The 14,294-nt window shown below is 39.9% G+C and overlaps 1 protein-coding gene across 12 annotated transcripts in view; it reads left to right on the forward strand.

Annotated features, from left to right (window-relative positions):
* The window catches only part of LOC105204454 (homeobox protein extradenticle), a 75,556-nt gene extending 62,075 nt beyond the window's left edge, over nucleotides 1-13,481 (forward strand). For 2 of the 12 annotated variants that reach the window (XR_005575021.1, XR_005575022.1), the window contains exons 8-9: nucleotides 9,010-9,101; nucleotides 10,095-13,481. Coding sequence is in view for 10 of the 12 variants with exons in the window: in XM_039450680.1 (XP_039306614.1) it covers nucleotides 4,355-4,489 (135 nt within the window). In the remaining 2 variants the exon portion in view is untranslated. Of the gene's footprint in view, nucleotides 1-666; nucleotides 4,868-4,956; nucleotides 6,910-9,009; nucleotides 9,102-10,094 lie in introns of those variants that run through there. The other 10 variants (XM_026138168.2, XM_039450681.1, XM_026138170.2 and 7 more) reach the window with 6 other exon arrangements.
* Nucleotides 13,482-14,294: the final 813 nt, after the last annotated feature.

Here is a 14,294-nt window from a genome sequence, read left to right on the forward strand (position 1 = left end):
TGGTACTTGGAATCTAACAAGTAACAGTAACAGTAAGGAGCGCGGAACTGTGTTTGTTGCAACGAAAGACTCATCCGCGAAGCGCGTGGACGAAGGCACGGTTCACGAACGAAGCGGAGGAGAAGCGAGAAAGCTTTTCCTTCCCAATCCAGCCGTTTTCGGATTTACCGTCTTTGCCATTTTTGCGCGCGTATCGCCACAACGTGCGTTACTAAAATATCGAGAATGACACTTTGAGGAGAAAGACGGCGCATTGTCGCAAGCACAGTTCTCGTACGGTCCCTACTACCCACCTACGTTACTGTCACGATCCATTCGGTCGTCTGCTGCGCCGTCTCTTCTACTCTCCATCACCTTTACGATCCGTCTCTCGGAAGCTGCGAAATCGCGCGAACGGTTCGCGACTCGGAGACGATTTCGAACGACGCGCATTCTCCTCTTATCGTTCGCGAAGAGATTACGTTATGCAAATCTAAACGAGGAATTTTCAACTAGCCGCACAAATCGGATTTAACTTTGGAAATAGAAGATCGCAATCGGACAAATTCTTGTTAGGGTCTTAAATTACGATTCGACGACGCGGGATGCTAACAAAAAAAAAAAAAAAAAAAAAAAAACAATTCGGAAAACTCCAATCCGACTCAATGACGTTTTTTCTTGATGCAGATGAAACGAAATTCTTAGAAGGCGACAGAGAGTGAGAGAGAGACACCGGATCAGACAGACACGCAAAAGACACGCAGTCGAAGCTAAGATAGAGAGCGAGAGCGAGAGAGGGAGAGAAAGAATGGGAAAGTGTGAATCGTGCGAGAGACAGAAAGATAGAGGGATGAACGAGAATGGAGGAGAGAAAGAGGGAGAGAATGGGATCACAGCCAGGGAAAAAGATTATAAGAACGCGAACGTGAAAATCAGGACTGGTGCGTGTACATTGATCTCGGCCTCTCGTGCTTTTTTTATTGTGTTTCCAGTGATGCGTCAGGCCGGCCTAAAAACGCTCGCAATTGTGTAGAGAGAAATTCGAGCGAAACTTGCCGCAAGCTCTCGATAAGAGAGAAAGAGGGAAAAAAAACGTGAAAGAGAAACGTCAAGAGTTAGAAATAACGAGAGAAAGAGAAAGTGCACGCGAGAGAGAGAGAGAGAGAGAGAGAGAGAGAGAGGCAAGCTGAAATTAGAAGCTGAGACGAGAGCCGGTCGGGACACGGTGTTTTCCGTTGCAACAAGCGGCCAGTCTCTTTCCCTAAAACTCAGTTTTCAAAGAGAGAAAGACAAGTATTTTCGAAGGAAGGTCGCAGATTTTTCGAGAGACTCTAGGAACGAGAGAAATGTGCTCGAAGAGACGTTGTTAGGTCCTTTGGCTCGCGCGAGATGCCAGTTCCGTTCTCATTTAACTCATCGATAGTGCAATATGTACGCAGGCAGACACGTCCGCTCGCGTGTTCCGACGTTTCGAAATTTTTCTCCGCCGACCCTGTGCTTCGCAAAGGCGTTCCAGCGGCAACGAGATTGTCACGCGTTTACTGCAGAGGAAGATCTTCACACTCCGTAGACCTCGAAAAATAGAATTTATTTTTGAACCAAGCTGCGGGGGAAAGGACCACGTGCGTCGCGACACACGTTAAAGATGTGAGTGCGATATAAAGTCGGTTAAAGACTCGTGTTAGTCCAAGCGCCAGGAAGCGGTCGATAGCGGTCTTTGAATAACTCGGCGAAATTTGCCGATAAACGACATTGCGAGGAATAGAGATTGAAAATAGAGATTTCATGCGATTTCGACGTTACGAAGAGAAACCGAGACGTCCCGGTCCCAAGTGTTGATAGAAATGATCTCTCTCGTTGACGTCTCTCGTATCGACGTACATTCTATCAACCTGAAGAATAACGTCGACATGGAAGAATTTGAGAACGCAACGGCAATCGAGGAGACGCGCGGATCGATTTTTCGGACTTTAATCTTTCCGGATGTTTCGTACACATTGAAATGCCACGCACCGAGGAAAGCGAAAGGCTTCTCGTCCGTGCGTTTCTTATACCCTCCAGAAAGACGTCCTCGCCTTTGAGCTCTTCCCTTAGGATTAGATCTCGCCAAGTGTGCAATAAGATAGCGAAACTTTTTTTTTTTCCTTAGATTATAGAGATACGTTAGATAGGCCATTTGTTACGTAGATAGTAAAAGTTCTGGTGGCAGCAAGCGATAGGTTTTAGTTTCGATTGTTAGTCGATCGCAGCGAGTGTCTCGGACGGGTGCTAAGGAGCGCGAATCGATTCTTCCAGTCGCGGATTTCGCGGATTTCGGAAAATAAGGCCTTGAAATTTATTCGCGTGAAAATTTTCCCCGTTGCTTCCCTCCTTTTACAGTTTCGGTGTCTGAGAGATCAACATTGGAAGACACATCATCAGTAATGTGAATCACACGAATCTGTGTCCGTTTGTACATAAATACTTGACGGCGTACACCCACTCCACTACTCTACGTACTGCGCGCGATTTCATGTCGCTCTTTACACACGGCTTTCGATACTTAATCTTTAGAGACTTATTTAAAGGCAGCTCTTTATACAGTTTATACACATACATTTACACACCCACAGTTTTCACATATATATGATATGTAAATATATATAGGCTGATAGAAGGAAAACAAGGCAACATGGAGTGTATCTTATAGTTGGAGAGATACTAGGACAGATAGTTTTCGTGACATGCATGGCTGCATGTAGAATTTCAAGACACGAGAGCCTCCGAAGCAAAAAACTTGTCCATTTTTGGACTCGATTAAGAAATACGTTTTTACAAGTCACGAAAGATTAGGAAACTATTTATGATTTGTCAATGCTAATTTAAGAGATTTAAAAAACGTTTCAAGTTATACGTTAATGCTATTTTCCGAGGCCCACGTGTGTACTGGTTTTACAAGGTAGTACGTGTGTGTGTGTGTGTGTGTGTGTGTGTGTGTGTGTGTGTGTGTGTGTGTGTGTGTGTGTATGTGCATGAAAGAGAGAGAGAGAGGGAGAGAGAGTGTGTGTATGTGTGTGTGCGTGTGAGAGGGAGGAAGGGAGAAAGAGAGACGATTGATTGGGGATATGAACGAATGAACAGGTGGAAGACCGAAAGCTGGAGAAAAAAAGCGTGATAGAGAGCAAGTGAATGGAATCAAAAATTTCATTGTAGTTCGTTTTGTGCAGAGTTCAGATTTTCGCGTAGACTGTAGAATAGACGCCGGCTCGTTGCATCGGCGACTTCGAAAGGATTTCCCGATTTGACGTTTACCTTTACAATTACTTCGATGATGAAAATAATATCCGAGTGACAAGTTTTGAGGATAAAACTGAGATGAGTGTTTGAATCCTTTCGAGATGCAGGTAACGAAAAACGAATGATCGTAACCAATATCGCGAAATTGTTCCAAGATATCGAACAGGATGTTTACTACTAGAAAAACCGGAATTTTTGTTTTATCCTTCAAAACCATGGACTTTTATGGAATTTCATTGATAAGAGAAATTTGGGGAAAATTTACTTTTAAATTCTTTAAAAATTTCTTTTTCTACCAAAATTGCTTCTTTGATTTTTTTTTTTTTTTTTTTAAATAATGCAAAGTGTCGACAATCGATTTGCAATAAATACGGCATACATTCACATACATTCTCACGTGGCTTGCAAGTTTTTATTTAAAAAAAAATGAGCGACAATAGAGAATAATACGTCGTTTCAAATTGTGTATTTAATACGTTTCGAATTCTGTACTTTCTGTGAGCTAGATTTCCGTGCTATAGACGGATCATTATAGGTTATTTAGTTCATATTATTTATTTTTTGTTTTTTTCAATATTAATATTCAAAGCTTAAATGGTTTTTCTTTGCGATTATTGATAATTGAGGAACATTAAAAGATATAATAAAATAAATTTTAAACTTTAAAACTGCGTGAAAAAATTCTCCAATCTTGAAATTTTAAATGAAATTGCAGAAAAATCCGTAATTCTCACTCTTGGGAAATTGTTTCACAAAATTTGGCTAAACACCCTGTCAAGAATTTCACTCGCCTAAGCGAAGTATTCAAGTACCTTGAAATTTTCGCTATGTAACGTGAGTCTGTCTCTCATTCCTGCGTAGCCGATGCAACGTGATCGAACTTAGGGAAGGTTCGGCATACCCAATAAGCGAGTAGACCGAACGTTCGCCTTTGAGAGCGAAACGCGATACGAAGCAAGTTGTTTTTTTTTATCGGGTATCGAGGCGAGGCTTAGTGACCAATGACACGCTATTTTGTCGCCATCCTGCAGGGGATAAAGACAGAGGGCTAAAAATCAATTGCAAAACAAAAAACAAACAATCGAAAAACATGACGCAGGGCAAGGCATTGGCTGGGGGGCCAGGCGCGGCGGGATGGATGCAACAGCGCGAGGCGGTGCCCGAATTTCCGCCTCTCCACGATTCAGCGGACTCTGATTCCGACCGGGAAAACGAAAAGCGACCACGCGTCTAAAGACTCTCACATTCGTTTTTTCTTTCTTCCCTCACCCTTCCCTTTGAGGCGGATACATGCGTGGTAGGCGAGAGAGATTGTACGAACGATGCGTGCGAACGAGCGAGCGAGCGAGCGAGCGAGCGAGCGAGCGAAAAAACGAGAACATCCGAGTTCTCACACCAAGGTTACCATCCCGCGGACGAGCGATCGGGGCTAAACCCTCCGTCAGGGGCTGAACGCCAGTACTAGCGACGTTTATTTCCTGGAGGCTGGAGGGGATGGTTGCTCGTCCGCGGTATTGGCAACTTTGTCTCATACAGCATCGCAATCCCATCGACAAGATACAACACGAAACAACACGGTGGGGAAAAAAAAAAAAACTTACACGAAGCATACACGATACAGTCGTTCCGCTGGTGTTCCTAATAAGTAGCGTTCGTTTTCGATCTTTGAGCAACTCTCTTCTCGTTTTGGTTCTGTATCAGAAAGAAGAAGGGTGCGTGCGGAGGTATGCGTGGATGTCCAAGCGGTAGATCGTCGCAGAAGGCAGGTGGCAAGCTCGGAACTCGGAAGATGACGGAGCAATTAAGTCGTCTGACTATTGACTATTGACTGTTATCAACAAATGTATACGCGAGCGTACCTCGGTGCTCGGAATCAAAGAGAATCATCGGCCGCGGAACGATTAAACGCGCATTCTTATTGTCCGTTCTTGGCCTTATCGAGCAATTTTTCGCAAGAGCGGACGAGCAAAATCAACGGAAAGAAAAGACACGCGCGAGCGACCTTTGTCTTTACGTGGGTCAGTGTGCTCTCCTTACGGCGGAAGTTGGTTTCTCTCAAGACAATAGGTCAACGTACACGCGCGCCTAGCTAGGGCAAAAGCGTACACGGATCAATCACACATTTACAACCGCTACGAAACATTGACACGGATACGACGGCGCGGCGTTTCCAAGCCTTTCTTTTTATTTGACTGTCGAAACTAAAAGGAGCTAATTAGTCATGATTTTATCGCACGACGCGGCTTCGGGCGATCGAAGCTATTGAAAATTTGAGTAATCGAAGCTTATCCCTCGAAGAGATCCCTCTCTCTTCGGGGATCCTAGTTTCTCTGGAAACGCTGCGCCGAAGCATCGTATTTCGCAATACACGCACGAACACGATTCTTCTGTCCGTGCGACTCTTTATGTTTGTCTTGTTACTCGTCCCCGACATGGCAATCTTATTCTTATGTAATGCTGAAGAATGTCTCCTACGTTTATTCATAGTCCTTTACTTTTAAGTTTAGCTTTAAAATGCAATCACGATCCTGGCACATTGCGTACGTCAACGACGAGTTCGGAATGTTTTATTTCAGTCGCAAGTAATTCTCGAAAAGCTGGTCAACAAAGTGAATTAACCCTTTCGTGCCTAACTTTTCTGGAAATAATTAGCATTTAATTTACGTCTTATTAAAGATTTTTAGATCGTTGCTTGTAAATCTAGTTAAAATTTTAAAATTCGAAATAACAGATCTAATATGGTGGCCAAAATGTAACATTTTTTTGACATTTTTTGATTGAGCGACCTCAAAAACTTACATGTGAATATAACAAAAATTTAACATTTCATTCCGTCACTATCAAGTCCGTCATTTTGACATTAAATAGCGATTTTTTTTCCACATAGCCTTTACGCTGATCTTTAAAATAAATCTTAAAAAACTTTGCTATCTTAATTTTTGTGAAAAATCCTATCCTTTATCTTTAAAATGAACCTAAATAAAAGTCGCTATTTTTATTTTATGAATTTTTTAATGACCGAAGCATATATGTCTTACGAAACGTTAAAGGATTGAAATCATTTTTAAATACGTTATTATTATATTCGTATAAATAGCAATCAAACTTTAATATAAGAAAGTTCTAAGATTCTTAGAATTTGTTCTCGGGATACACTCTCAGAAACGAAGTTCTTAGAATCGAAATTCTTGGAATACCTCTATGACGCCATCGTAAAGAACTTGGACGTCGCTCGGACTTCTGGATCTATTAACTCATTTCTAATTGTTCGTGACTCGATTTTCGTAATGCGAGGCATTGACCAGGGATTGCGATTGCATTAAAACATTGATGTGCATGATTGTATTTTCGCGAACGAGAAACACGAACCGCTTTTCGTTCCTACCGTTCCCTTCTTTTTTTTTTGTAATTGCGCTACCCCGAGCACGAAAGTCTCATTAATCTTTTAGTAGGTGATTTACTAGTGTATTACATTATAAAGTTAAATTTACATTAGTTATGCTTTTATGAAATAAAGGAACGTGAAAATAAAGAACGTTAAGGCTTCAACAATAGGAAGATACAAATTGATGACCTCATTTGCAATCTAAAAGTATCAACTATTTGACCTTCCATTGCTCTCGTTCTTATATCACATGGAAATAATCGGTGAAAGAAAAAAAAATTAAAGAAATAAAAGTAGTAAATATAGTCAGTCTGTATTATATCAACACAGTCTTGTAAAAGCAAAAGGCTGAAATGCTCGATTTGTCGCTCTGCCACAGCAATTTAATAAAGTTAGGCAACGACGCGAGTCGCGATTGTACATACGTAAAGATTCTAATAATAAGAGTTGCGATAATCAAAAATGGCGGATAAAAAGAGATAACAATATTTGTTTTCTCGCATTAGCAGAAAGAACAATGAAACGATGTAAGTTCAGCTCTCTTATAGCTACCTTTTCTTTGCTTTTATTTTCCGAAATCATTTTCCGAAATCAACTATTCGAAATATGTTGATCGAATCACGTATGATCAATCAAGAGACCCAGATTATTGGGAATTTACAAGATTCTTTTCTCAATCGAATACATTAGGTATTTGAATCATAAAGTTGTCTGCTTTGATTAAATTTATTAAAAATATTAATGGAAGATTCGATGTTAATTTACAAACTATTACAATTATAATTATGTACACTGTTAAAAATCGGCAGCAGAATTTTATGTATTGTAACGGAAGCAAATCTCAAGCTGGCACGTTAAAAACATTTAATGTACATTTAATGTAAATTTAATGTTGTCAAAAATGCATTAAATTTCATGCACATGCTTTTCAGTTTAAGATACATAAAATTTAACGTACATTGAATTTAATGTATAACTTAAAAATACATTGAATTTTGTGATATTTTTAATAGAGTATTGAATTATAATTAAATTTATTTCAAGCTTTGAAAGACTCCTTTTCTTAAGTTCTTTAATAACTAGTTGAGCTGAAGAGTCTTTTTGACTCTATTATTGATAATATGACTGTACACTCTGGCCATTGAGTTCATAGGACCTCCAAGATTTGTACGTATTTGTTCTTGTTATGAGTAACGTACGCATATGTCAACATTTTAAGAAACTGTAAGTGATAGAAAAATTAAAGGAGCCGACCGAGATTTGAACTCGGAATCCTTCGTTCCAACAGCTCCTCTGTTCTTCCAATCATTTGGTTCGCCTATATCATTTAACGGCCTTACGTCTCTGAGTAGCTTACAACACTTTCAAAGCCTTTAATAAAAATTATACCAAACGAAATTGAGCAAATAAAATAATACTCGAATATAATCTAAAAGGTAAGTGAAAAATCAGAAAGCTTTAGAGTACTTTTGTACAATTAAAAAAATCAAATGTGAAGCGAACGTTCGCCTCATACAAGAGCAATGGAGGGTTAAGGAAATTATTTCTGAAGTGTTGTGGCCACCCCATCCACCCCCACTTAAAGATTAAAATTGGTTTCTCTCCAATTATCTTTTTGTTTTTATCAATTTCAACGTCCATGATACACGCAACACACATATCAACACGTACCACACACACACACACACACACACACACGCACACACATACACGCGCGCGCGCACGCACGCACGCACAGAGCGTTGAATCCGAAATCGGCAGCGATTTAAAAAAGGAAAGTCGATTGTCCAGTTTTCACGACGTCGAAATCCTAAGCGCGGCCGATCGATGGGATTCGATCTGACATCACACGTGATTGCGCCTGTCTACCCTTAGTTGGCCGTACGTACGTAGGTACATATGTATTGTGTATACGTATATATACCTGTGTATAAAAAAAATATATATATTATATATACATTCTATACTTTCGTATCTGTATAACTTGCACGCCACTCCGCGTGCGGCGAGAAAAGAGATCTCTTGTAACGAACCGAGCAGAGGACACACGAGGATTGCGTTTCGAGTGAAAAAGAAAAAAAAAGAGCAGGAGAGTGTAAAGATATACCCCTCGACCTGGGCGTGAGCGCGCGCGCGTGTGCACAGTCGCTTGAGGACAAGTCCGAGATGTTCGGTATTTTCCTGGGTAAACGAAACTGTTTGCCACGGATGTATACGTCTGCATCAGCTCGGAATCGGTTTGCGAGACCGTTTCCGACGAAGACGATGACAAGATAGGTCCCTCTTGCGAATCTTCTCGGATGATCTTTTTTCACGCCACTGTGAATTCGCATCGCGCGCGTACACGGCCGGATGCTGTTTGCTTTCAGGAGCTGTCGCCTTGAAATCCTTAGGAGAAACGCAGGAAGAACGCATACTGACAAACTTAAAAAAAAAGGCGAAAGAGAGAGAGAGAGAGAGAATAAAAAATCCATATTTTGCATTATACATACAAATTATATATATGTGCGTGCGTGCGTGCGTGCGTGCGGCGTGTGTGTGTGTGTGTGTGTGTGTGTGTGTGTGTGTGTGTGTGTGTGTGTGTGTGTGTGTGTGTGTGTGTGTGTGGTGTGCGTGTGCGTGTGCGTGTGCGTAAGTGCGAGAGTGAGCAAAAAAAAGAGAAGCAGAAAAGAATACGAATACGAAACCCGCGTTGTTATCGCGATAACGCTCGTGTAATCCGATCACCTCACTATCTGTGATCCGAGGCTCGCCTTTGAACGGCGAGTAATACGAACTAAAAATCGATATTAAGCTATTAAGATTACGTAATGCACTCGTGTCTGGAGGCACTCGTGTTCTCGCCTAAAATCGGCCAGAATTTTCATCCAATTCGCTGTCCCCTCGAACGCCATTTCTCGCCCGCGAATCTGTAAAAAAAGAAAAAAAAAGAAAGCCGAGAGATGTCAATTCTACTCGTGCGCGCATTTCTCTTCTTTACGTTTCTTTCAATTTTCCACATTACGCTAATGTCAACCGAGACTCGAAAATGTTGCTCTTGAGGTCGGGATCTCCTCCCCCTCGACAGATCTCGCGAAGCGGATCTTGCCAGTGTGTCTCACCGAATATTTCTAAGCTTTTTACGAAGCGAAAAGCCGCATTCCGAAGTTAATGCCCGCGCGGAACGCTTTATAAACGGCCTGTGCGAGAGCGAAAAGAGGGACTGAGGGGACCCGCGATTCGTTACGGAGCGATATTCCGCGATTTGCGATTTTCTTCGGCACGCGTTCCAAACTTTTAACTTGAAGATTCTATCTATATCGACACGAATGCTTCCAGCCATCGACGACAGTGTTTTTCCTCCCTTCTTACCCCTCTCATCTGCGATCCATCAAGAGCAAAAAAAATATATATAGCGGAACGCGGAATGATATATAGCAGACGCATTGAGAGAAATAAAGGTGTGAGAATGAACGAGAGAGAGAGAGAGAGAGAGAGAGAGAGAACTAGAGAAGCAATGGTCCTGCGACACAACATTAATGTATACGATTTTTCAACACGAAAATATTATATATTGTAGCTATATATATAGAAGTATATAAAAGAGGATAGTATATAGGCAACCATAACGGCTAAATGAATCATTGTAATGACGATGGTAATTAGTATGGCGAAAATTATTATTATATATTAGTTATTATTAATTAGTTTATTTTTAATTATATTATTGCCATTATTATTATTATCATTGATATTATTATTATTATTATTATTATTACTATTATTATTGGCGGTTCTCGCATTGTGATAATCGCAAACTGTAATTGTATCGTCATGATGATAGCAAGTATCTCTATGGGTTATTAAAGCTTATCGTCGACTCGAGAAAGAGAAAGAGAGATGTACGTTTTTTTTTCTTCTTTTTTTTCAAACGTTCACACCTTAGTCGGAGTCACAATTTTTTTGCCTCCTTTCTTTTCCATTTACCGTTCATCAATTATTTCGTCATCGTAATAAATTACAGATGGATCATATTTGATTTCCTAGCACGTAGGTAAAATCGAGGAAGAAAAAGGATATCCCATTCGTTGTATAAACAAAGCCGAGACGAAAATGGAGAGTTACGAGTATCCTCCGAGCGATAAGGTGGTTAAACTCTGTTGTTAAATAATATGTCGCAAGCGAATCGTTCGGCTAAAGATCGGCTGCCGAATGCAATTCTCTTCTCGCGTTTCGTTTTCTTATTAATTCATCTTCATTCCTATTTCGATCGAATTCTGCCCAAACGTTAAACCTTCGGCGATAAAGTAAAGAACTGTTGAAACGCCCGACACGATTTTCATATCGATCGTGCGACTCGCGTACGATTGTCGTGTAGATCCAAATCCAGAAAATCCAGGCTAGCGAGAACGGACGGTTGCAAGCAAGCATTGCAATGAACCATAGATTTGTTTTCTATATCTGAACTGTAACTGCGCTAAGATTATACTAGAGCAAGCGAAAACTAAGCACAGTATATAGTAAAAGTAACATGCCGCGTCATGTAACATTTGTGGAATTGTACATAAATAATTATTAATAATAAACATTTTATATTAAGATAAAATATGTTTTGTATTAAAACATGATTAACGTAGATATGATTTGTTGAGACAGTCTTCACAAAAAATATTACTTTTTACTACTATAGTGCCTGACTTGTTAACATTTTTATATAAATCGATCAATCATTTTTATATCAGTCAATTTTTATATGTAGAGAAATTAAAGATTATAACGATAGTGTTAGTTCGATATCTCAAATAAAAAAATGATTTCAGGGCCGCGGTAGGTTCTGCGGTGACCTACTATAATATTAATCAATATTAATATGACACAATCACCATACATCATTATTATGTATTCACATACTATGAGAAAGTATCTCTGATAATTATATTCTTCTTTTATAATTAAAATATCAAATGGTTTCAATGAAAAGTGCAGCGCGGATCACCAATGTGTCATACGGAAGGAGTTAATGATTACTAATTTTTCAATAGTAATTGGTAATGATTTTAACTTGTATATGTGAATTTTAAATACTATTTATATTAAAATATAAATATTGCAGTCAAAGAAAGCTCTTCTTTTTATATTTGTTGTTTAATCTGTTATTATTTTTGGATTTTTACATTGAAATTGACGGCCATTTGATTGTTTCGACAGTTTTTGCACTGCTTGCACTAGCTCCAGACGTAACGTATCCAGTTCAATGAACTCTGGCACTGACCAAAGTTGCCACTCTGATCCGCAAGCACTCTGATTCCCACTACAGCAACATCCCTCTCCATCGGGGGCTAGAGCCACTAGTAGAGGTGCTAATCAAACTAGCGCCACTATTAGTGGCTCTAGTCCTCAATAGAGGAGAGAATGTTGTTGCAATGGGACGGCATTGAATGCCGTGTGTTGCGCTACAATAAAGAACAGCATCTTTAACATTTTATTGTTCTTGATCGCGGTAGTGCAATCAGTTCAGGAATAGAAAACCCGTTCCTTTTTCCTTCAATGTACCAACGAGAGAAAGTTGAAGCAAATTCGCTCGTTCTCGAGATACATCTGGAGTCGTTGCTTAATTTTTTACGCGCGAGTAATGTAAAATACGACGAAATCGATTTCCGTTTCGCGTGACAACCGCGACTATGATGTTGGGAATTCGTTCGCGATCGGCGTGCCGGCCGCGGACAAGCGGATCCTCTTGCGACGATCGTTCGAGATCGCGTCTCTCCTCGATCTCGATGGCCGCACTATCTTTAGCCGAATCCTTCGCCGATCGCGCGACCAGTACAAGTGCGTTCCGGCACAGCTAGTATACGAGAAAAAAAAAAGCGCGCCCGAGGTTCGCTATGAGCGCACTTCCGGGTGTCCCTTTATAGGCTCTACTCTAACATTTATTAAATAAAACGATAACAAAACGAAGAAAAGGAAAAAAAATACAGATCGATAATACCGATGCAGCGTGCAAGAGATAAGAGGTAGAGAGAAAGAGAGAGTGTGTGCGTACGCGAGAGAGATTGACAAGGAAGAAATAATGTTTAGCGTACTTAACGAAAATACGCGCGGTATAAGATATTATTATATATTTGTATCCTTCGTGCGCTCTTCTCTTCCTCTCCCTTCATCCTCCTCCTTCTCCTCTTCCTCCTCCTCCTTTACCATCATCACTACCCCCGATTTCTCCGTTTCTCCTTCGTCCCCGCGTCACTCACCCCCATCGTCATCTTTGACTTCCGTCTACACGCGATAGCGGAGAGAGAGAGAGAGAGAGAAAGAAGGCAGAAGATGTAGAAGTAACGAGAAACGGTCGTACACGCTCGACGTGCACGCTGATAAGAACGCTGATTGTTAAAGTGTATTTAACTGTCTTTTTTTTCCTTATTTTTTGTCTTTTTTTCGCCTCTCGAAGTGTCATCGGTGTCACGGCGTTAACTGTCGTCACTTAAAGAGCAAGCCCTATCATCTCCTCTCTATACCCTACTTCCGCCTTCCCGTTTCACCGACTGCCCGACTCGACCAATTTGCCCAATGATTTCGGATCGCACTCACAGAGACGACGATATTTTTGGATTGATTTCTTCGTGTTTCAACAACGCGAGAGCGCGCCTCCCTCACTTTGCATATTACACATCGGAAATACGCTACGCGGCGTCCTCGCTGCCGATTTCGTATACGCATTTTCGTGTATGATGATCTCAGAGCACAAACGTCCGTGCGCGGGAGAGACGATCGTCGACGTTGTGGCCCGAAAGACAACAGTATACCACAGAAATCATTGTATCGATTTGAAGCATTATGATAAACTTAATAAAATGATCGAAAAATATATAGCGCATCTTTGATTGTTCATGCTCTTCCTGTGGCCCTCCGTATCCCCCCCCTCCCCCCGTTCTGTACACTGAAAACATGTTTTTATATTAGTAGAAGGAAGGGGATAAAATTATTTGTTTTTCTTTTTTTGAATAACTCAGTAAATAATGCGACACAATTCTTATCAATATTAGTTTGTTAGTCATAATTCTACCAATCTTTCTATAGATAGAAGTTTATCGGGTAATCAATTGTAGAACGAACGTGATTTACAATTTGCTAAAGAGAGAAAAAAGGATGCATTTGTGAAAAAGTTAAGGAGGTTGTGAAATATTAACAATTAATTTCATAAAAGGTACTTAATAAAATTATCCAAAAATCACAAGTTAATGATCCTTCGTAGATCTTACGTAGATTATTAATAAATGATACGAAATAAGGCTTATGAAAGGTTTATTAAACATTTTATTTGAAAAAAAGACAGTAATATTTTAAATAATTTCTTTGGTTTAAAAAATTACTTGTTAAAATAATTTCTTAGCTGCTATTAAGCATTATGCAACGTCTACTGTGAGGTTGTAAAATCACAAAAGCGGTCTTACTGCAATTAGCGCTCGTAATGCAAATGTAAATTTATAATTATAAAAAAAATCACAAATTAATGATGTTCGTAGGTCTTACACACTAATAATAAGTGTGGAACAAAACAAGATTGTATGAATATTTTATAAATTTATATTTTATTTGAAAAAATTTTTTAAAATAAGTCCTTTGTCTTAAAAAATAAATTTTAAAATAATTTTTTTGCTGCTTACGACAATTTTACGAG

This window comes from Solenopsis invicta, chromosome 6, assembly GCF_016802725.1.
Source record: "Solenopsis invicta isolate M01_SB chromosome 6, UNIL_Sinv_3.0, whole genome shotgun sequence".
NCBI classification, from domain to species: domain Eukaryota; kingdom Metazoa; phylum Arthropoda; class Insecta; order Hymenoptera; family Formicidae; genus Solenopsis; species Solenopsis invicta.